A 24113-nucleotide genomic window follows, 5' to 3' on the forward strand; every position below is an offset into this window, starting at 1 on the left:
TGCCAGGCTTCGAGTCAGGACACCTCAGGGCCTGCCTTGTCTGTCCTCATGTGTCATGGGACAATCACTCATACAAACCCCTTCCAGCCTCAGTTTTCTTGCCAGGAAAATGGGGATGTGGAGACCCACTTCCAGGGATTCCCTATGGGGAAGCACGAGGCATGTGAAAGCGTTTCCTCTGTTGGAAATGAGCCCAAGCAGAGACCGGCATTGGGCTCTCACGTGCAGAAGGGAGCGAATGGGGGCCATGGGCAGGCTCCTCTGTGGCCTCCGAGGTCCGGCTCCTGGCGATGCACCGGCCTCCTCGCAGATGCTCTGTGGGCTGCTGACAATACCTTCAGGCATCTCTCTCCTGGAATGTGCCTCTTGTGGTCAGAGGAAGATTTCTGTCACTTTATCCCCACCCCAGGGAGACCCCAGTCCGATTCCCTCCCTGACTCTTCAGCACCCACAGCGGCTGCCTTCTGGAGGTCCCGGGGCTTCTCCAAACTGCGTGGGCCAGGGGCCACCTTAGTGAGTGCCTCGGGAGGGGTGTAGAATCTGTCCATTCAGCACATGGACATAAAACATCTCTGGGGCCTGGCAAGTGGGTTTTAGTTTTTTTTTTTTTTTTTGAGACGGAGTCTCACTCTGTCGCCCAGGCTGGAGTGCAGTGGCACAATCTCGGCTCACTGCAAGCTCCGCGTCCCGGGTTCACGCCATTCTCCTGCCTCAGCCTCTCCGAGTAGCTGGGACTACAGGCGCCCGCCACCACGCCCGGCTAATTTTTTGTATTTTTAGTAGAGACGGGGTTTCACCGTGGTCTTGATCTCCTGACCTCGTGATCCGCCCGCCTCGGCCTCCCAAAGTGCTGGGATTACAAGCGTGAGCCACCGCGCCCGGCCTGGGTTTTAGTTTTTTAAGTGTCCAAACCTAAAGAGAGCGCCTTGCTTCAGCAGAGCAGCCAGCCCGCGGCAGGGACGTGTCACCCCTCAATCCTGCGTTTTGCTGGCTGGCCTCTGTCCCCAGCCACCACATCAAGTCTGCTTCAGCCCTCAGATGCACCGTGGGCTCCAGCTGCTCCGACACAGGCTTCTGCTCTCACAGGGGACCGCCGGGCACCGGAAGCTGTTCTCACGGTCTCTTTTTTGTGTAGTTTCCCCTTTTCCAAGTGGAGGAAGCTGAAGCTGGAGAAGGGAAGTGACTACTCCACAGGTGCAGAGCTCTTTGGAGCTTTGCAGAAAGAATGCTCCCCTCCTGGCCCAGCTGCCTTTTCAGAGCGCCAGGCTGTGTCTGCTCCCTGATGCAGGGCGAGGCTCAGGGATTGCTCTGTCACTCTCTTCTGAGCCCAGGAGTCTGTCTCCACAGGTTAGCAGGCTGCCTGGCTGGGGTTTGCTGGGTGGCCTGTCTGGCACATCTGGATGAGGGACACCAGGCCAGATGCTCCTGTGCTTCCTGAAGAGGGGGCTGACCTCCAGCTGAGGTCAGGGAGCAGAGTTCCCCAACCAGTGCAGAGTATAATGAGGGTGGGGTGGGGGAAGCCTCCTGTGCCCCAGGTCACAATGCCCACGGTCCATTCTGCCACTCCTACAATTCTCATTTCCAGGAGGGTGGGGGCCTCTGGGCTCAGTGGCTGCTGAGTGACGTATTTTCTGCCTCTGCAGCCTCACCTCCCCTGTGACAGTGACGGAGGCCGCTGGCAGGGGTCCTGGCATTTCCATTTGACTGGTGATGGATGGCCATCCGCTTCCATTACACGGGGCCTCTATGAGAAGCCCCTCCCTGCCCTCTGCCCTCTCGCTGGAGCCGCTGGCAGGTCCCCAGGCTGGCAAGGAGCAGCCTCGGAAATGGTTTCCATCCACGGCAATGAGCTGGAGCTGCTGTGCCCACCAGCCTCGGCCTGGACAGTGATAAATAATGGACGAAGCAGATCACAGGCCTCGTGCACTCTGTGTGCCCGTCACTCTGGGACGTGTGTGTGCCATCCAGGATGACTGCACATGGCTTCCACGAGGTAATGCAGGGGCGGTGCTTCTCGCAGGACTGGCACGACATGAGAGCTGCTCAGAGGGTTAGAGCCCAGAGGAAGCACATCCTTCCCGAAGACAAGTGCTGGTGTGGGCGGCTCTGGAAAAATAGCAATAGCTACCTGCTGAGTCCTTGCTACCCAGACATTGTGGATCTTACATGGATCATCTCATCAAGCCCTCTCATCTAGTGAGACAGATGCTGTTATCAGCAACACCCCCATTTTACTGACAGGGGATTGTGGCTGAGAGGAGTAGTACTTGGCCTAAGCTGGCATAGCTGGTGGGTAGTACCTCTGGGACTTCACCCCAAGAACTCTGATTGCAGAACACAGCCTCTCATCACCATGTTACCCTGGAAGCCACGGGAGCCCCAAGGTCTTATGGTTTCTACACGGCCTGCAAAGCCTCCTGAGGCTCAGCACCAATTCTTCTAGTTTCCCACTTATAGACTGCTTAGGCATCCCACAAACAGAGCCAAGCAAAACATGCATTTCCCACTGGATCATGAACGCAACACTGTGGTTGGGAAAGAAGCATGATTATCGTCATTTTGTATATGAGGAATCTAAGGTTTAGAGTGGTTAAGTGACCAGCTCCAGGTCATACAGCCAGGAAATGGCAGAGCAAGAGTTAGAGCCCGGGCTTTTCTGACTCCAAAGTCCATGCTCTTAGCCAAACCTCCTCTCTGTTCCTTGGCTCCGGGGCTGTTTGCTGAGCGCCTGCTCTGTGTCAGGCACCGTGCTAGGTATTGGCAAATAAACGCACACAAGGCAGGCTCAGTCCTCATCTTCATGGAGTTTCCATTGAGCTGGAGCATCAGGAGATGAGATATAAGAATAAACCTGGGAAGTCGTGGACCAGAGGAAGTGGGCCTCGCCAAGCACAAGGCCTGGGCAGGACTTGAGTGTGTGGGAGTGTGAATCCTGTGAACCAAAGTGCGAGGCTGCGGTGCCCATGGCAGTCACAATGCCACCTCTGCCAACTCACCCTTCTCCAGCACGAAAAGGTCCTCCTGCTTAAGACAGTTTACCGGTGTTAAAGTCCTTTGGGGAATTCCCCGGACCCAGCCATTCCTGGGGCTTCCCCTCATCAAGGCCTTTCCCAGGGTTTGCATCCCATTTGCCTAAGGACACATTTGTCAGCCATTCCTAATCCTCTAATTTGCATCACTTTCCTTAGGATGGAAAAATTAGCAAAGGGGAGGAAACTGCTATGTTGCCTAGTTGGGACCATTTCCAGGCTTTTCTAACCCATCTGCTTATAGGCAATGTCTGCTCACAGTTCCCATTTCTAATAAATATTTACCAAATTTACATACTGCATGTACAATTCAGCTCATTTATCTTTTTTGAATATACTCATCTCTTTTTGCTGTTCTTTTTTTCTAGTTGAGCTTGCCTTCGTTATAAATTATTTTTAAAATTAGAATTTTTAAATAAGTTGGCTTAAAAAAATCCTTGAACTACTCAAAGGTAAGCAAATGAGAACAAGGGATGCCACAAATTTTCAATAGGAGGCTGAACTTGTCCTATTGCATGTGAGTGCTGTAATACTGATCAACACGAGGATTTGGGAAATGGACCTTTAGATAGATAAATGGATCACTAGGTGGTCTAGTCATTAGACTGATTGTCCCCAGGTCCTGTAGGACTTCAGTCTCAGGGCAGAGGGAAGGGGACAGTCAGCCCCATCTCAAGGCCTCCTTGCTTTGTGAACCTTTGAGCCAGGTTTCCTGGGCTGACTAAAGTCACTCTTTTGGCCCCTCTCAAGACAAGCCGTCTCTCCTTTCCAACAGGCTGAGAAAGCAGTGAAAGGCTTCTAGAAGGATCCCAGAAGCTGCCAGGGGTGAGGCTCCATGCCCTCTTCGGTTGGAACCACCACACAGTTAGGTCCAGTTTCAGCCAGGAAAGGAGAAGTGGTTTTTCTTATTTTTTAGGGCATAAACCTTTTTGAAAACCTTCCAGAAACTTTGGTGCCTTTCTCTGGAAACACTCACAGAACCCCTCCAACCCCCATGCACACAACACACATGCATACACAACACACATGTGCACACACAGGCACATGTCCACATGCATACATATGTGCACCCACGCACGCACGACACCCATGCACGTGTAACACCCACGCACATGTAACGCCCATGTACGTGTAACACCCATGCATGCGTAACACCCATGCACATACAACACCCATGCACGTGTACATATGCACAAAGCAATGCACACATGTATGCACAAGCACACACGATAGAACACAACATACATGCACATACAACACACGTGCACATACACACTGTACCCATACACGTGAGTATGCACGCAATCCACGTATAAACAATACATATACACAGGCCCTGACATAACATTTTGCACATAATTTTAGGTAAATTTTGGAGTCCATTCCAGGTTAGGAGCCTGTGGACAGCCCTGGTCTGGGAGCCAGAAGACCTTGATCCAAGCATCCTTTGCCTCTGACCCACACTGTGACCTCAGGCTTGTGTGGGCGGGGCCTTAGAGAGGGCAGGGCAAGCAGGGGAAGTGGAGAGAGAGACAGGGAAACGGGGGAGGAAGACATCAGGACAGGGACAAGGAAAGGGCGTAGGAATAAAAACAGAGATCAAGAGAAAGACAAGGCCAAGTGTGTTGGTGCCTGCCTGGAATCCCAACACTTTGGGAGGCTGAGGCGGTGGATCACTTGAGCCCAGGAGTTCAAGACCAGCCTGAGCAACATGGCAAAACCCTGTTTCTACAAAAAATACAAAAATTAGCCGGGCGTGACAGTACGTGCCTGTGGTCCCAGCTACTCAGGGGGCTGAGGTGGGAGGAGCACTTGAGGCTAGAAGGTTGAGGCTGCACAGTGAGCTGAGATCACACCGCTGCACGCCAGCTTGGGCCACAGACTGAGACCCTGTCTTGGAAAAAAAAAAAAAAAGAAAAAGGACAGAGATGGGGAGGACAGAGGCAGAGAGGAAAGGGAGCTACACAGAGATAGGCAGAAAGAAGGAGGGCAAAGGGAGAGAGGCGGGGGTAGGGAGGTGAGGGGAAGGATCTGCCATCAGGCCTTGTCGAAGGGCCCCCAGCCTGGCAGCCAGGATCACCTCTCTCGGGAGGATCGTGGACACATCTCCTATCCCTGGGCCTCAGTCCTGCCTCGCATAGCACAGGAGGGAGGGAGGACGTCCTCGGGTGGCTGGCAGGTTTGCAGGCAGCCACTTACTGGAGGAGACTGGAGCCGCCCCAGCCTGCTCCTAGCCAAGAAGACCAGCCTGGCTTCCTGTCTTGGCTTCAGAGCCGAGCCCATTAACAATGAATGAGCCCCTGGGGGCCGAGGTGAGGAGGGGGAAAGGGAGGCTGGGTGTGTTCTGGGACCCATATCCCAGCTCCTTTTAAAGTCCCCTCGGGCTCCCCAGCCAAGACTGCTGCAAGCACCGTGACAAGCTGTAGAGCATTGTCCACCAGGGGGCGCTCAAAGTTTTTCTTTGTTTCTCTTCAAATGAAGTCTGCAGTGTTTGCGCTGTTGAAGGACAAATGGGCCCAAGGCTCCCTGTCACTCATTTCGCAGCTGACTTCACTTTAGATGGGGAGCATCTCACCGGGACACAAATGGGGCCGTGCAGTGTGCTCTCGTCTGGGGAGGAGGTATGGTGCCAGGTCTCTCCTCCCAGCACTGCTGGTGCTGACTTATCCACAGAACCTTGCAAGGGAGCCCCCCCCAGCCAACCAGCCCAGGTCTCCCTGTCATTTAACTCCGCCCACGAGTTCACCCACGGAGAGCATCCGCAAGTTGACCCAGACATACCCACGCTTCTCTGAACAGGGCTGTTTTTAACTTACCCTGTAGCAGGACTGGGCTCAGCCCAGAAGTTCTCCAAGTCCAGGACCTCTTAGAGAAGACCCATCCACCCAGCACAGAAAGGCAGGCGGAGGCACCAAGCGCCACCATCCCTGGGAATCCAGGAGACTTGAGAACTAGAAGACCCACTGCTTGTTTGGTTTGGCTGTGATCTATAGAGGAGCTGGTCAGCCCCCTCGTTTAACAAGAACACACGGCTGCTCTGGGAGGTTGGGGAATGAGACGGGAGGCGCACCCTTAGGGGATGGAGCAGGAAGTACACTCAAACCAGGCCTGCCTGCTGCCCAGCTCATCCGCAAGGCTCGGCTGCCTCCCCTGTGCACGTCTGTGAGGGAAGGGACCATCACTCCCGGTGCCCGACGCATCTTCAGCACCCAGTGAACTACATGCGCATGATAGGAGTTCAAGGGCTATTTACTTGATGAGTGAGAAACCTTCAGAGGCCATATCATACCTATTTCAGAATTGCATATCTACAAGGGGAAGGCCTCATCCACTAGGCATCTTAGCCATGTTACTAAGGAGTTCTATATTAGAGTTTTAATAGCAAGCAAGTGGAAAAACATCAAGGTCAACGTCAGTGCTCTCAGCTGACCATGCCTTGGAGAAGCCTGGTTGTTCAGACCTGGACGCCAAGGCCCCTTCCATCTGGGCCAGCTCACCCGCTGCAGGCATGGGCCCACTGCAAAAGCAGGCTCTGGAAGCTGAGGCCACCAAGGCAAATGGAAAAGGCTGGCGACCATCCCACCCCTGGAGGTGGGCTTATGTGGCACAAACCTCATTCTGAGTTTCCTGGCATGTGGACACAGACCAGGTGTGCATTAAGCCAAGGGCCCTGGCTTGACTGCAGGAAAGCAGCAAAGTGAAGTGGGAGAGAGGAAGGGCTGCCCCAGGGAGAAAACAGGTCCCAAAGGCATGGGAAGAGGCAGCCTGAGGCACTGCAGGGGCCCTGGACTAGCGTCTGTTTCATCCCCTCTGCCGCCAACTCCATGGGACTCTGGGCAAGTTGCTGAACATCTCAGGGTTTCAGGACCATTGACTACCGAATGAGTGGGGTCGGATGTGCTCATCTCCATGATCCCTTCTGCTTTGACAGCCCGCCCCCAGTTTGGGAAGTTCTAGTCTGAATGGAAGCCAGGCAGGGCCTGGGAGTCTGCAGCTGATCCCAGACACCCCTCAGAGCACCCATGGGTGGGGTGGGGGCTGGGGTACTCACAAATAGCAGCAGACACTTGTTCTCACGGACGGCCCCGCAGCAGCCCAGGAAGCCGAGCAGAAAGAGCAGGCCCCCCATGGCCAGGAGGATGTAGGTGCCCGTGAGGAGCAGAGGATTGGCAGCCACGATCTCCCGGAAGCCGGTGGGGTCCACCATGACCCAGATGCCGACGGCCAGCAGGCAGGCCCCACCCAGCTGCTCGGGCCAGTGGAGGAGTTGGGAGGAGAAACAGGCAGAACGGGAGGTTAGGCACTTCTGACCCACCACTCCCCTGAGCCAGCCCCAGGGTCGGGGCATCAAGCACTAGGTGAGCCAGGCAGGAATTCACCTGCAGCGAGAGCCAGTGAGTCCCAGCCGCACCTTGAATTGCTTTGAATTTTTCTAGCTGCCGTGACCTCAAGTGCAACACGCATCCTCTAAATCCAATTTCCGACCCAGGCCCTACCTCGGGCTGTATCATATAAAGGCTGTTTGCCAATTTTATCTTCTCCTGAAATGTCAGACCTGTAGGATCAGGAGGTCATCTAGTCCAACCCTCTGATTCCACAAAGAAGGGACCAACAACTTGCTGAAGGTCACACAGCAAGTTCATGGCAGAGTCAGAGCTTGGTCGCAGGCCCCCTGACTCCAGCCTCAACACCCTGAACAAAGGTCCATAAACATGCTCTGAGTCAGCCTTATGCTGTGTTTGCACCCCCCATGCTAGGGGCTGGGAAAACACAGACCAAGTTATCGTCAATGTCCCCCACAGGACTCTCAGTGAGGTTCCAACTAGAGAGTGGGCTCCCCACTCTCAAATCCATGGCTCAAAAGACTTCTTATTTCTGTCTCCATCAACATAGGCTCTCTATGCCTTATTTATCTTTGGAAAGAGGCAGCGTAGTCTAGAGAGAGAGCTGTGCCACTTATTAGTTGTGTGACCCCAGGCAAGTGTCATAACCTCTCTGAGCCTTTTAGCTTCCTTGTGGTCAAAAGAAGACTCAAACACCCTCAACCTAAGGCAGCCCTAATGAAGAAAGGATAGAAGGCGTTTAGCAGATTTCAATAAATATCTGCTCCATTTTTCTTTTCTTTTCTTTTTTTTTCCTTTTTTTTTTTGAGACAGAGTCTCGCTCTGTCGCCCAGGCTGGAGTGCAGTGGCGCGATATCAGCTCACTGCAAGCTCCGCCTCCCGGGTTCACGCCATTCTCCTGCCTCGGCCTCCGGAGTAGCTGGGACTACAGGCGCCCACCACCGCGCCCGGCTAATTTTTTGTATTTTTAGTAGAGACGGGGTTTCGCCGTGGTCTCGATCTCCTGACCTCATGATCCACCCGCCTCGGCCTCCCAAAGTGCTGGGATTACAGGCGTGAGCCACCGCGCCCGGCCACTTTTCTTTTCTTTTCTTTATTTTTTTATTTTTATTTTTTTGAGACAGAGTCTTGCTCTGCTACCCAGGCTGGAGTGCAGTGGCGGGATCACAGCTCACTGCAGCCTTGACCTCCTGGGCCCAAGTCATCCTCCCACCTCAGCCTCCCAAGTAACTGGGACTACAGGCACATGCCACCATGCTCGGCTAATTTTTGTATTTTTCTGTACAGACTGAATTTTGCCATGTTGCCCAGGCTGGTCTCGAACTCCTGGGCTCAAGTGATCCTCCTGCCTTGGCCTCCCAAAATGTTGGGATTACAGGTGTGAGCCACTGTGCGCAGCCTATTCCATTTTTCTTGGGCACAGATAAGTATTAGAAGCAGATCTGTTGTGGGAAGAACCAAAGTTTGGCACCATGGGATTTGCGGGCTGTAAATTATTTGAAATCCCTTTGTGTGGTGGGAGGACCGGAGGCCCAAGAGGCCTGTGTGAGGGTTGACAGCTGGGCGACAGGAAAACTGCTGGACTTTGGCTTGGCTGAGCAGGACTGCAAGCTGAAGAGAGCTGATGGCTTTGGGCAAGGGGCATTTGTAGGCGACCTTAGGGCAGGAGTCCAGTGGAGAGGCCCGAAGGACCCAGCAGGGGAAAGAGAAGGAAAGACCTAACAGGCATGATCAGCGACAGGGTTTCCATTTTTGCCATCTGCTGTGCAGTGTCTCTCTCCTTTTTTTTTTTTTTTTTTTCCTGAGACGGAGTTTCACTCTGTTGCCCAGGCTGGAGTGCAGTGGCATGATCTCGGCTCACCGCAACCTCCGCCTCCCAGGTACAAACGATTCTCCTGCCTCAGCCTCCCGAGTAGCTGGGATTACAGGCACCCGCTACCACGCATGGCTACTTTCTGTATTTTTAGTAGAGATGGGGTTTCACCATGTTGGCCAGGCTGGTCTCAAACTCCTGACCTCAGGTGATCCACTCGCCTCTGCCTCCCAAAGTGCTGGGATTACAGACGTGAGCCACTGCGCCCAGCCTGTGTCTCTCTTGTTGGTCTCCCACACAACCTCCAGGAAAATATGTGCCTCCTTATTGCTGTTGGAGATTTGGAGATTCAGCTGCATGCTAAACACTTCAAGGAGGACCCAGCTCCATTTCGGGTGGGAACGCTGGGGCTGGAGGAAGGATAAGCTGGCTCAGGGTCACCCGGCTTGGAAGGTGGTGACCTCGGGTCTAGAATTCAAGTCTGCAAGGCTTGAGGCTTTTTAGGATTATAAGGCAGGGAAGAGAAGCTAAGAGAGTTGCTGAAATGTATATTTTTTAAAAAGACACCAAGATATAGAGATAGAGATAGAGAGGGAAAGATAGACACTGAGAGAGACAGACGGTCAGTCCTGGCCAGAAAGAGGACCCCTCTTTCAAGAGCCTGCCCTGACGGACATGAGTGGAGGTTTATTCACCCAGGTCTTGGCTGTACTAAGATCAAAGGCTGAGGCTGGACCAGGAAAGCCTGTGGGGGCCCAAGAATCCAGGGCCACAGCTCTACCCCTGGGAGGGGCCGTGAGTCTGGGCAGAGCCTTCAGTGGGTCACCAGCAGGTGGGTGGGCTCAGCAGGTGGGTGGGTTGCCAGCAGGTGGGCCGGCCACCTGAATGTCCAGGGCTCTGTCCCTTCATATACAGAATCCGTAGGTTGGATGGAAATGGAGCTAAGCTATTGAGGACTGACCACATCCAGGGTACTTTGTGAACTAATCTTGCTTAATTTTCAAAAAGCCTGTTGAGGAAGGTCATTAAGAGATGAAGACACTGGGGTTCAGAGAGGTGAAATGTGTCTCCAATCACAGGCTGCTAAGATGCAGCACTGGAATTTGAATGCAGCTCTTCCAGTCCCAGAGAGGTTTCTGATTGTATCTGGTGGCTATATGGACTTGGCCTCTCCGGGTCTGAAGTCCGTCAACTGCTCAGGGAGACAAGGTTGGGTGGGGCTCCCTCTTGTTGCCCTCTGATCACCCCCATCCCCTCCTTTCCCACTCCCCATGAGGGGTCAGATCCCAAGATAGTGGCCGGACCGAGGTCCCCTCCACCTTTTTGAGAGGGGCTGACCCACCCCAGGGCCTGCGTAAAATGTCTCTCCTAAGAGGGTGGGCTCTTCAGAGTGGGGTGGGCACTGCTGGGGGCCCCCTTCCATGAAAGCCTGGCTGGCAGGTACCCCTGCCTCTAGCGCCGGCCCCTGTGCTCGCCCCAGGGACTCAGCAGCAGCCAGTTCTGCCCACCCAGCAGAGGCCTGGGAAGACCCAGGAATACTTACAAATATGAAGAAATTGAATACAAACATCAGATACTTCATGCAGCTCAGACAGTCGCCTTCCATGGTGCTCCACCTAAAAATACAAGGCCACCTCAGTCTTCCCGATGGGGGACCCCACCCAGGAAGAACCCCAGCCCCTCCCCAGGGGGTCCCCGCAGCCAGCCCCACCCTTGCAAAGGCTGGAAGAAGATGGAGGCCGATGATAGAGATGAGCACGCTGGAGCCAGCCTGCCTGGGTTTCAGCCTTGGCTCTAGCTTTCATTCGCTGTGTGACCTTGGGCAAATTACTCCACCTCTCTGAGTCTTGCTGTCTCTGAATTTAAAGCGGAGATTAGGAACAGAACCTTCCTCCTAGCAGTGTTGTGAAGATGAAATGAAATCCCACAGTCACATGCCTAGCACATCGTCGGGCACGCGGCAAGTGCTCAGCAGTCCCGCTTCACGCTTTTGCTCTACCGCAGGTGTGAGCTGGCCATTTCATAAATGACAAAACCAAGGCCCAGAGCCTAGACCAGAAGCCAGGCCTGACAAAATTCCCACCGTCCCACACACCCTCCAGCCACAGAACAGACCAGGGTGGTTGCTTGGTGCCAGTGAGACGGGGTGTTACAGGGAAAAGGAGAGCAGCCTACCTGGAGATCTAAAACCTGCTTCCGGGGCCAAAGCCCCCCTGAGCCTTGGCTACCTCTACTCTGAGACCTCCAGCATCCCACCTCCCTGGGAGCCCTTCCTGTCTTCACCTAAAAGTATACCCATGGCATCAAGTCATTGAACACAATTCCATTCAGCCAACATTGATTGAGCGTCCGCTGCTTGCCAGGCACAGCCGGGGCTGCACTGAGATGCAAATGTCCCCCATCCCCCAGGGGAAGCTGACAGCATCTGCTCTCATGAGTCAGACTTCAAGGTGCACAAGACATGTTTACATCCCATATTCGTTTTTTCACATTTTCTTCCTAACGGCTCTGAGGAGAGACTCAGGGCAGGGATTAGAGATCCATGCGACAGGTAGGGAAACCGAGACTCAGAATGAAAACGACATGTCTGATGTCCCACAGCTAGTAAGGGGAAGGGCCAGAACTCAAGCCAGTCCTGAGCTGCTGGCACCGCAGGTGCTTCCAGCAGGGGGTTTGTACCTCCATGACAGGACTCGGTGCAAAGGGTTCTGGGAGTATGTGTTGGGGTGTGGATGGATGTGGGGGAGATGGTGTCTGATGACTTTCTACAGCTCCCGCTTCCTCCCACAGGACATGGTTGGACTCTATCTTCTTCCTCCACAAAATAAGGTTGCCCAGTCTGACTCAAAGGGTTTCTGGGAGGCTTATTATTAATATTAATAATAGTAAAATATGTATCAAAGTATCACACTGGACTCCATAAACATATACAATTATTATTTGTCAATTTCAAATGAAGTCAGGAAAACAGTAATAATCGTAGCAACTGTTTGGGGATCCAGCACCGTGCCAGGGCTTTGCGCATATTCTCTCGTTTAATCCTTGTAACCACCAAGGAGGTATGTACTCTGATGACCACACATCCTTCCATCAGCCCAGCCCTCAGAGGGGTTAAGGGATTTGTCCAAGGCCACACAGCTTGTAGGAAGCAGTGACAAGGCCCATGGCACATAATAGGCCTCAGCAACTCTGTCCCCTCCCCGCCCGAAACCACAATCCAACACTCTCCTCAGCAGCCAGACCAGCACCCTCGTATCATAAGGAACAGATGGAGCAGAGCAGTGCGTGCCTCTCACCTGCTGGGCCACTCCACCCCTCTCCTAATCAGTGATGACAGCACCACCCCAGGCTGCACTTTGGTCTGAGCTAGAGGGGTTTTTGTTTGTTCGTTTGTTTTTAAGTGCATTTGAATCCATGGAGAGAGGAGCACAGACAGAGCCAGCTGGTGGGGAGTGGACACAGGAAAGCTTCCTGGTCTCAGGGGTGGTGCCTTGCATCCCTTCTCATTGTTTCTGCCAAGGTGCCAGGTGTCTGTCCACCAGCTGAGCTTGGCCAGGCAGACATGGCTAAGGTGCCTGGAGCCCAAGAGGAAGGTCTGACAGGCACATTGGCTTTGGATTCGGCACTGGCCCTGGGGCCAGAGGGCTTTCCTCCCTAAAGGGACACCTCCTCCTTGCTGCTCTACTGGTCCCTATTGCAACTTGGAAAAATGCTGAGCAGGGGAGGCACAGGTGGGGCCACTCAGCATCAAAGCTAGGAGGGGAAGACACTCAGAGCCCACCTGGGACATCCTCCTTCTTATCTTACTAGGAGGGGGAAACTGAGGCACCAAGTTATCTGGTGAGGAATGCAAGGGAAAATCATGGGGTGAACCTGACCCAGGGACTCCAGGCTCCAAGGCTTTGTCCTTCCAACAGTGCCCCAAGGGTTTCTCTTAAATTGTGTTGGGGGAATGGGAAATCAGGGTTTTGCTGAGATCATCCACCCAAGGCTCCACCCCTACAAATAATACTATTTATTGAGCATTTACTATGTGCCAGCTCCGTCCTGACACTTTATATTTACTAACTCATAACAACCCATGAGATTAGTACTCTTATTATCCTTATTTTCCAGAGGTGGAAACTGAGTCAGATAGAGGCGAGGTGACTTGTCTGAGGTCATAGCTAGTGAGTGGTGAAGCCAAGATTGGAACCCAGGCAATCCAGCTTGGAAGGACAAAGGATGGTGTGTGTGTGTGATGGGGCGGGGGGCGGATTTGTCTTTACTTCAGTGAGCATGGCCTGAATTCAAGACATGCCATCTGCCTTCGGAGGTAAAATCGGATGACATCATCCTCTCTGTCACAGGGGTCTCTGAAACATCTCCAGCCTCAGCCCTGCTTCTGGCCTTCTCTCTCATCCAGACATGGCCGCAGCCTCTGGGCTGGGACTGGCCTCCCTACCTCCCCGTCAATCCAGTGCTTCCCTGCTGCCAGAAAGACCTTTCCAGAAAGCACATGTCACCACAGCCCTCTCTTCCCGGAACCCGACCTCTACAGGAGACCAAGCTGCCTCCTGCAGACCACAGGACCTCCAAGACTCACCATGGCCACCTCTTGTTATTCCTGCCCTGACTTTCCTATCAACATCATCAAAGGACAGTCCCCCAGAGGTATCTCCCTGAGGCTTACTCAGTTCCTCTGCTCATGCCGACCCCTTCCGTTTGGATTGCCTTTCCAACTACGCCAGTCCCACTTAATTCCTATTCATCCTTTAAGACTCGTCACAGGCATCACCTCCGCCAGGAAGCCTTCCCTGATTCCCCCCTCCTGCCCCCATCAAGCCAAGCTCGGTGCCTTCCCCTAGTATAATATCCCACAGCTTCTGCTGACATCCACCACTGCCCCCACCAAAATCTATACCATAACATCATCAGCCAGTGTTCCTGGTGAATCCCAGAGGCGCAGAATCGTGGCTGTGCCCTCCTGGGACACAGTAGGGTTGCACATTGGTTTGGACTGAGTAAAACCCCTCCACATAGGGAGTGTTAATTCAGCAATGTGTGCAGGAAGCCTGGTGCTGGGCTAAGGCATGCTTCCGGTCATTCGTATCCTCCTCGCCTCCAACAGCTAGAAAGTGGAGCAACAAGGATTCAAACCCACAGCCGTGCTCTCCTGTGCTCCCTTTCCTCTCTCTGTTGTACCCTCTCCCGGGACAACAGCCCAGGGCAGGGCCTTCCTAATGCCCCGCTTGCTCACCCTTCTCTCCTCAGATCTTCCTGAGGCCTGAAAGCCTAGAGCTGCTTGCTTCGCTCCCTGCCTGGGATGGGAGGCACCAGGACAACCCCTTCCCTTTCTCCAGGCCCTGCCCTCCCAGAGGGCAGTGGGCAGGCCTGAGATTCAGTGGGGACCCATAGGGATGGCTGTCCTGCTGTCTGGCCGGCATCTCTTCTGGTTGGTTCCTGCCAGTGCGTACCGGCTGTTAAGCATCTCAACCGTCACCACCGACTGTGGGGTCTTTGGCTCTTCCTTCATCACCAAGCCCAGGCTCGCCTCCTGCAGAACAGTCCCCCAGGATACCACTTCCAGGCCAGCTTGCCAGCCACATCCCTGGCATCATCCCTGACTTTCTAGAAGGAACATCTAACTGCATCCAACCAGCATGGTCCTAAGCATGGGCTCTGAAGTCGGACACAACCGGGTTCGAATCCCAGCCCACCACCTTTTCTACCTCTGTGTCTCCCCGCTGTACCTGCACAGAGCAGGGTGGACAGCTCTTATCACGTCTACACCTAACTCTACCTTCACAGGTTACTCATAGGCCTGCTGTTCCCTGTTAGACCAGAAACCCAGGACAATGCCTTGCACCGCAGAGCTTTCTATTCTGACCCGTCTCTCCTTTCAGCTCTTGGCTGACTTCAGCTCCATGCATCTTCAGTCACCCTGTGCCCTTTGGAAAGGGAAAAGAGGATAGGAAAGAACATTTATTGAGCACTGACTCATGGCCAGTCACGTGCCAACTCCGCAGAACTGACTGCCTTTAATCTCTCAACAAGCCCCTAAAGCAGGACGTACTATGCCCATTTTACAGATGAGGACACTGAGGCTCAGAGAGGTCAAGTAACCTGGCCAGTGTCACACAGCTTGTACGCGCAGACTGGGCTTCAAAAGCACCACTCACCCAACTCCAGATCCTGTGCTCTACCTGATCCAGGAGCAGATGTTCAAGCAGAGAATTGGGCACAAGGAGCACTGGCCTAGGAGTCTGGAGCCCAGGCTCCTGCTCTGTAAGTCACTGCTGTGTGACCTTGGGCAAATCACTTTCTCTCTCTGGCCTCAGTGCCTTCTTGTGTCAAATGGCAGAGCAGGAATCTAATGGCCTGACTGTTTCCTCTGTCAGGCCCTGACTTGGATGAACGGGCCTTTGGAGCAGAGCAGCCACAACAGCGAGAGGCTGAGTAGTCCTGTGCAGGAGGCCAGGCTCTGCCATCCCTCCCTCTGCCCACCCGGGCAGAGCTTCTCTCCAGGGTAGGATCCAGCTTCAGCCAGCTCTGGCTCTTTAGCAATTAAGGGGTGTAATAAATACAGCAGCTCATAAACGGACTACCTGTATTTATTGTGTACCATATTCGTTGCACATTACATCTCATGGCCCGGGCTTGCGGAGCGCTGGGCTCCCAGACAAATGCAATCAAAGGAGATGTGTCTCCTGGGAAGAACCTCCCACAACCTCAAAGTTGAGTCAGGTAGGAAAATAGATGATGTGAGCCCGGGGGCCAGTGAAGAATATGGAGGCCCGGGTTCCAGTTTCAGAGCAGGGTGCATGAGTAAAAAGAGGGCTTTGGTGCCCAACAGGGGGTTGTCTCCCAGCTCTGCCAAGCTTAGCTGGTGGGGCAAGTTACTAAACTGCATACAACTGAATTCCTTCTCTGTAAAGTCCGGATAAAAATAATGCCTTCCTCGGCCGGGCGCGGTGGCTCACGCCTGTAATCCCAGCACTTTGGGAGCCTGAGGCGGGCAGATCACCTGAGGTCAGGAGTTTGAGACCAGCTTGGCCAACGTGGCGAAACTCTGTCTCTACTAAAAATAACAAAAATTAGCTGGGGTTGGTGGCAGGGACGTGTAAACCCAGCAACTCAGGAGGCTGAGGCAGGAGAATTGCTTGAACCCAGGAGGAAGAGGTGGCAGTGAGCCGAGATCATGCCTTTGCACCCCAGCCTGGGCAACAAGAGCAAAACTCCATCTCAAAAAAAAAAAAAAAAAAAAAAGCCTTCCTCACGTTATATGGCAAATACTGAGCACAGGGCTTGGCACATGGTAGCTAATAATAGTAACCACTGGCATACACTGAGTTCTTACTATGTGCCAGGGAACACACACAATTTCATTGAATCCTGGTAAAACTCTGGGAAATAGGTAATGCCATTCTATTTTTCGGAGGAGGGAACTGAGGCTCGGAGAGGTGGAATCACTTGTCTAAGGTCACACAGTACAGAAGTGCCTGAGCCAGAATTTGAACCCACGCCTGTCTTAATCTGGGGTCGCAACTCCTAATCATCATTCTCAATGAATGCGAATTCCCTTGCCCCATTCATCCATCCTCCTCCAAAGTGCAGACCTATCTTCACACCACCTATGCCAGTTGATCTCCCATTATTCTCCAGCAGGGACAGCCTCCGGGGCCATCACCCACTGCCAGGCTGAAGCCTAGAGACCAGGGCTCGCCTGCTCCATCCCCTATAGAGACCTTCTGAATGTGGGGACACACCTCCATAGCCAATTGGTCAGACTAGAATGACAGACACATGGGACCTCCAATCTCTGCCTGGCTGTTAGCTCCACCTATCCACGGATGACTTCTACAAGTTAACTTCACTGCACAGTTTCCTAATTTACTTCTAAAGGGAGGAGAACCATGGAGAATCTCTGGAGGGTGAGGTGAGAAGAAAATTGAGACTATGAGGTCCAAGAGCTTTGTTATTGCTCAAAAAAGCGGCACTTAGGAAGGAGATGGTGGGCCTGTCTGCCGTGGGACATGATGCCCCCCCTGGGGCCAGTGGTGGGAGGCCCATCGAAGTCTCCCCATTTCCCTGAGCTAAGGGGGCCCTCAAGGGAGAGTAGCAGTGTGGGTGGGGCCTGTAGGGTCAAGTGGGACCCGGCCTATCACTTTCTTGCCTCATGACTGTGGGTGAACTACATAACCTTTCCAGGCCTTTGCTTTCATGCCTGCAAAACGGGGACAGGAATGCTGACTTCCTCTAGAAATTGTGCTAACTGAGCGTGAAATGGTATCACAGAGGTACAGTCCCTCATGCAGCACTTGACACATGGTGGCTCCATCCTGGCTCTGGGCTCTCTTCCTCCCTCCTGCCCTGCCACAAGGTAGCTCCTCCCAGCTGCTCTCCTAGACACCAGACACATCAGCTTCAGTCTCAGCAGAGGGGAGGACTCTGGGGTGGAAGATTTTGAAGCAGGGAGAGTGACTGTGTTCAATGATGCTCAAACTGGGTTCCTGAGACTAGCAACATCCTAAAGTTATTTTCAATATTTCAAATAACATCTCAGACATCAACCTCTCACCATGGGCTGGCTCAAGGGGCAAGTGTCTTGGGTTTTGGAGCAATTAGACCAACCCCAGGTGGGAACCTTGTTTATTGGGTTCAGAATCTCTGGCCACCATGTCTGTATGACTTTGCAGAACAAAAACGAACATGCTATTTGGTGCATAAAATTCTTTAAATCCTGGGGCTCAGAGGGATGAAATGCAGGAGTCAGCATCAGAGGCAAGCTTGACTTAGTGGGAATTCCACTCCCTGTGTGCACCCGGAAAGCACTGGAGAGCTGTTTAGGTGCTGTGGTCTCCCTGTCCTTCCACGTGGCGTCTGCCTCGGGATCTGCTCTGTGGATCCTGTGGTCTGAAGGTTCATGTGCCTGTCACAGCAACCCTCATCTGGCCATGGGAAGGTCCTGTGCTTACAGATGGGCATCTAATACAACATGACCCTCAGATGCAGCCAACTGTTTCATGTAAAACAAAACCAGGTGTTTAAGGATGCTATGGTTTGAATATGTGTCCCCTCTGAAAGTCATGTTGAAACTTAATACCCGATGTAATACGATGAAGAGGTGGGGCCTTTAAGAGATGATCGGATCTCAAGGGCTCTGCCCTCATGACTGGATCAATCCACTCATAGATTAATGGGTTATCATGGGAGTGGGTTGGTCATCCCAAGAGTGGGTCTGTTATAAAAATCACTTTGACATGCTCAGCCCCCTCGCCATGTAATGCCCTGCACCGCCGTAGAACTCTGCAAAGAGTCCCCCGGCAGCAAGATGGCCTTCATCAGGTGCAGCTGCTTGACCTTGGACTTCCCAGCCTCCAGAACTGTAAGAAATAAATGTCTTTTCTTTATAAATTATCCAGTCTCAGGTGTTCAGTTATAGCAACAGAAAACACACTAAGACAAAGGATTTCAAGGGAACATCAGGTAAACTTCTGACACTACTGTTTGTGTAAGTGCTGACTTAGATCCAGCTCTTGTGTAACTTACATCACCAGCATATCAATAAAAGAAGTTCCTTTTTTTTTTTTTTTGAGACGGAGTCTCGCTCTGTCGCCCAGGCTGGAGTGCAGTGGCGCCCTCTCGGCTCACTGCAAGCTCGGCCTCCCGGGTTCACGCCATTCTCCTGCCTCAGCCTCTCCGAGTAGCTGGGACTACAGGCGCCCGCCACTACGCCCGGCTAATTTTTTTGTATTTTTAGTAGAGACGGGGTTTCACCGTGGTCTCGATCTCCTGACCTCGTGATCCGCCCGCCTCGGCCTCCCAAAGTGCTGGGATTACAAGCGTGAGCCACCGCGCCCGGCCTAAAAGAAGTTCTTAATCGTCAAAGGTTGGGAAGCACGATCTAGCCCAATACCCTCATTTTGGAAATGAGAAAACTGAGGCTGAGAGAGGGAAAGGGAGCTTGTCCAAGTTCCAAAACCAATTAATTAGTCATGGATATGAGCTTGGAAGCCCAGTCCAGTGCCCTGTGGATACAGCACATACTCTATGTGCTACTTATTTCTTTTGGGAGCATGCATCTGCCTTTATTAGAATGCATGTTTCATAAAGGCATGGACTTGTTTTGTTCATTGGCTTATTTCTAGTGTCTGGAGCAGTGCCCAGCACATAGTGGGTCCTCAATTATATATCTGGATGAATAAATGAATGAATATATAGTGGGAAAAGAGCAAAAAGAGACAGTGGAGTCAGCAAATCAGAGAAATACACAAAGCCAAGTCAGAAAGAGAGGGAAAGACCAAAGGAGACACAGAGGCAGACAGGCAGATTGGAAAGGATCAGAGTGGAGATGGGACAGTGTCAGGTGATGGCGCAGAGGTACGCTGAGAAAGGAGAGGCAATTGCCAGTGTGTCACCTGGGCAGTTCTTCGGGCATCAGCAGGACAGACTCTCCCGTCAGCGACGCTTGTGTATATTTCTTTTATCGGCCTAGCTTGTCCAATAAGAGAAAATATTCAATTACTACAGGAAGTCAATAAGGAGCAGCCCCATGAAAGGAGCTGTTTATGAAAACCCGCCCTCCAGATACACATACTCGGGGCAAGTGTGCTGCTAATCTGGGCCCATTAGAGCTCATGGAAAGCTCTCAGCACCTGGGGCCACTCCAGCGGGGGAGTGGCCTTCTGCCCAGATGGCAGCTCCTGGGTGCCTTTGCAGGTGCTGCCTTGGAAGGCACATCTTTAAGAGACTTGCAGATTCTAGCATGGGCTTCATGTATGCTGACACGGCTGCATGAGGCTGACGGCCTGGGAGGAGATGATGGGTGTGAGTAACCTGCATCCCTGGATGCCACCCAGGCATCCACAATACCTCAGCAGAGAGAGTGCCAGCAGGGCCCTGTTCATCAACTTCCTCTCCCAAAATCCAGACTCCCAGGAGAGAGAGATGTGATGCTGGAAAGTGTTTCTTGGCTTTGCATAAGGATTTGCGAGAAGGTTCCTTCAGAGGGCCAGCTCCCAGCAGTGGAAATGAGGGTTCGATTTCAGAAGTCAAAACAGGCCCATATGGAGACTCCTGTTCTATCACTCCTGCGGGGAATTCCACAGCCAGCTCCTGCTCAAACTTTGGGTTAGAGGGCAGTCCCACGAAGACCTGGGACCTGGGGAAGCCTGGGCTGTGGGGATGTTCCTAGGGAAGGAAGGGAGCGATATCCACGCCTATTCAAAATCCCTCCCATTTAAGTACGAGCCTGCCTGGGGTCAGTGAAGATTCCTCCCCGTTTACCCGTCCCTCCCTTCCTCCCTCAACCCACCCACCCACCCACCTACCATCCACTCAGTAGACGTACATTGAGTTGCTACTATGTGCCAGGGGCTGTGCCAGGGAGTGCGAGGTGCAAATAAGCACGGGCACACAGGTGAGTGGTGGTGGTGGTGGTGGGGGGGGTAGCTTGGAGGAGACAAGGAGGCAGATAACAGCAGGGCTGGGGAACCCACAGTGGGGAGGACTAACTCCACCGGCATAACTCTGGGCAGAGGGGAGAGGAATTGTGGGGAAGGGGATGGTGAAGGCTAGTCTTGGGGGAGTGCAGAGGTAGAGATGGGAAGATGGAAAGGCAGGAGAAGAGGCCTCCCTCCTGAGACATGGCCACAGCCCCAGGAGCTGGCATCCCTATTTGGCCTAAACATACATATGTGATAGGCCCTTCAACTGCCTGCCCCATCTGTGTGCACCACCTTCAGGTACTCCGTGCACTTGGGGTACAGTGCTGACATGCGTGAGCTCATGAAATGCTCAGAACAACCCTATGAAGTAGGTATCACACCATCTTCCCCACAATGCAATGGGGAAACTGAGTCCAATGGGAAAAGAGAGAGAGAATTGGCTTGTCCAGCATCACACCATTGGTGAGTGATAGGGCTGGAATCCAGACTCAGGGGTCAGAGTCAAAAGTGCCTTTTATAGAAAGTGCTTTCTCTTCCTGTGTGATCACAATGAATCCTCACAACAGCCCGCGAGGCAGGCTACCACGGGTTCGCTGGGGTCAGTGAAGGGGTGGTGGGTGAAAGATTCCTCCCCATTTACCCATCCCTCCCTTCCTCCCTCAATCCACCCACTCGGCCATCTACCATCCAGAGTAGACGTACATTGAGTTGCTACTATGTGCCGGGGCAGTGCCAGGGAGTGCGAGGTGCAAATAAGCACAGGCACACAGGTGAGTGGTTTTTACAGAAGGAAACTGAGGCTTGGAGATGTCAGTGACAAGGCCGAGCATCCTCGGGAGATTTCAAGCTGTTTCCAGCTTTGTGGTTCAGGGCCTGCACCCCATGCCCAGCCCCAGGGCTCAGGGAAGCAAGGACAGGGTGGTGGGTTTCCTCCCGCTTTTCTTCTCCTGCTGCATCCCAGTCCTGGTCCCCTATATCACCACTCCCTGCCTCATCTCCCTCTGGACACTGAGGCTGAGATGAGAAACATGGGTGACACAGGCCAACCCAGAGACAAGGAGGGGATGCTGGACTCTGGAGGAATGTCTGGCAGTTGCCTGCCTCCTCCCCACCAGGGAGCTCCAGCCCCTCTGAGTGCTGTCCCCTGGCTGGCAATGGGCTCATCCCTTGTGGTGTCCCAACTTCCCTGAACTAACCTCATTTCCCTTTTTTTCTTTGTCCTCCGTGAGCCCCCATCCCATTGATTGGCTCATTTGTCCTGGAAGAGGACAGCCCAGTGACACCCGCCATGCTCACCCCATCACTGATGCTTCTGCAGAGGCTGGGTTGGTTTCTGCCTTGGCCGGCTCCTTGGAGACCTTGGGAAAGTCACCCCCCTCTCTAAGGTGCTAGGTTCTCCTTGGAAAACTGTGGTGATGAATTTGGAAGCCAAAGGTGGCTGTAAGAATTCACAGTATCATGGGAGCCATTATTATCAGCAGCATCAGATATTGGAAACAAGTGGATGCCCAGCCCACATTCACCAGTTATGAATGGAGCAGGGCATAGGGGAGAACCAAGGACACATGGCTTGGGTAGCGTAGATACAAACATCTTTCCCCTAAACGGACCCAAATTCTAATGAATTGCCACAATCTTGTGGTAACTGAGCCTAGTAACTAGGATTGAGGGTTTACCATGTACCAGACCCCACTATACCTTTCTCCTACCTGTCCTCTTATTTCATCCTTACCTAGGAGGTGGGTATTGTTATTATCCCATTTTACAGATGAGGAAACTGAAGCGTGGGCAGGGTAACTAACTCGTCTGAGTTCATTTACCTGGTTAGCAAAACATGGCTATGATTTAGCCCCAAGTCAGCTGGACCCCAAACCAGAGCTCCTGATATGACACCTATCCATGGGGTGTGGCACCAGAGAGAGGAAGTGCCCTGCCCCAGTCTCTGAAGTCTCCAGCCCAGTGCTGCTCTTCCCTGAACCAGGCAGCCAGGCACAGAGGCCCAGGAAGTTGGCTAAACTTCTTCCCTGAGCCAGCTGGAGGCCCTTGGGGATGGCCCAGGCCCGCCATCCATTGACAGATGGGAGCCCTGAGGCCCAGAAAGGCACAGAGATGGGACCGAGGTCATGCAGTGCCTTGGGGCTTTCCTCTGTGGACCCCTGCCCGGGCCAGACAGCTTTATTAATCTCGCCCCTCCTGTTGCCCAGATGGCGGCTCAGCCCCATCTGCACGGAGCAGGGGCCCAGGAGGGGCTCTCTGATTAAGAAGAACAGCTCAGTTCATAAATCACTCCTTTTACTTTCACTCCCCCCAGCCCCTAGGCATGCTTTCTAGAGAGAAGGAGAGGAGGTGGCTGGACAAGAGAGATGGAGAAGCCCCCAGTGGAAGAAGCAAACGAAGGTCTGGGCTGGTGCAGAGCCGAGAAAGGGCTTGGATGTACCCTGGCCAGGAGAGGGGGCTGTGGCCAAGGGCAGAGCCTCAGAGGACCCTGTGTTCTCCTGCAACTGGGTTCCCACCAGTGGGGGATCTGCCTGTGCCAGCCATAAACCTGAGCCAGACGCCTCACCTCCAGAGCCTCGCCTCCGCATCTGGGAGGTGGGGATGCTCAGAGCTAACTTCTAGGATCCTTTCCAGGAGGATGCAAGGGGATGATGAGGGTGAAAGCACTTGACAGGCTGCACACCCTGTTCCCTCCTTCCTGCGCTCCCAGCACCAACAGCGCCAGCCCTGGGCTTGGTCCAAGGCATATGGACCAAGGGCTGCCCTTCCTCAAGGACTCACTCATGTCTAGTGAGACTCAATCACCGCAGTCCCTACTTGGAGAGAAATGTTAATGGCCACATTAACCCAGTGTCCTGGGCTTGCCAGACAAGATACAGAAATGAAACCCTGACTGCTAGGGTGAGGCTGGGGTAGGGAAGAGCCTAGAATCGGGGAGGCCATGTGGGGAGGACTGGGACAGGGTCGGCATTTACTGAGGCCTGATGATAACGCAAGGCAATGTATTATGGGCGTTCACTTAAAATGATCTCACTTGATCCTCCAAAAAGCTCTACAAAGTAGACGATATTTTCATCATTCCCTTTTAGGGATGAGGAAACTAAAGCTCCATGGGGCTAGAAAGGTCCCAGAGCTGGGAAGAGATGGAGCTGGGATTTGTAGCCAGGTTTTGCTGGACTGCAAACCCACATCTTTTCCTTGGTCAGGATGCTGGCCCGAGGCCTGGAAGACTAACAATGATTCTTGCCATCAGGTTCAAGGCTGATGGGGAGGACTTATTTGCTCACTGGCTATGCCTGCTGGGCCTCATCCCAAGACAGACGGTCTCATAAACAAGCAATTGGCCTGAGATCCTGGCGTGCCTGGTGCTGGCACCAACGTGGGGACATGGTCACAGCTGAGCAGGGGATAAAATCTAATTAGGCTCCTTAGGGGCGGGTGCCTTGAGGATTAACCAGGAGCACAGCCTGCTGTGGATGCAATTGGATCCTAAATGACAGCC

General features: G+C 53.1%; 2 protein-coding genes across 13 annotated transcripts in view; one reads left to right on the forward strand and one right to left on the reverse strand.

Moving 5' to 3' along the window:
- Positions 1-16414, forward strand: part of TP53I11 (tumor protein p53 inducible protein 11) — a 69623-nt gene extending 53209 nt beyond the window's left edge. For 5 of the 6 annotated variants that reach the window (XM_055281834.2, XM_063641835.1, XM_063641837.1 and 2 more), the window contains one exon: positions 13535-16414. In XM_055281834.2, coding sequence (XP_055137809.1) covers positions 13535-13800 — 266 coding nt within the window. In that variant the 3' untranslated portion in view covers positions 13801-16414. Of the gene's footprint in view, positions 1-1643; positions 2665-13534 lie in introns of those variants that run through there. The other variant, XM_063641838.1, reaches the window with a different exon arrangement.
- The window catches only part of TSPAN18 (tetraspanin 18), a 205489-nt gene that overhangs the window by 15569 nt on the left and 165807 nt on the right, over positions 1-24113 (reverse strand). For 4 of the 7 annotated variants that reach the window (XM_055281836.2, XM_055281841.2, XM_063641840.1 and 1 more), the window contains exons 4-6: positions 19586-19658; positions 10729-10801; positions 7081-7275 (exon numbers count right to left, since the gene is read on the reverse strand). In XM_055281836.2, coding sequence (XP_055137811.1) covers positions 7081-7275; positions 10729-10801; positions 19586-19605 — 288 coding nt within the window. In that variant the 5' untranslated portion in view covers positions 19606-19658. Of the gene's footprint in view, positions 1-7080; positions 7276-10728; positions 10802-19585; positions 19663-24113 lie in introns of all 7 variants that reach the window. The other 3 variants (XM_055281839.2, XM_055281840.2, XM_055281837.2) reach the window with 2 other exon arrangements.

Source organism: Symphalangus syndactylus, chromosome 6 (genome assembly GCF_028878055.3).
Source record: "Symphalangus syndactylus isolate Jambi chromosome 6, NHGRI_mSymSyn1-v2.1_pri, whole genome shotgun sequence".
In the NCBI taxonomy this organism is placed as follows: Eukaryota; Metazoa; Chordata; class Mammalia; order Primates; family Hylobatidae; genus Symphalangus; species Symphalangus syndactylus.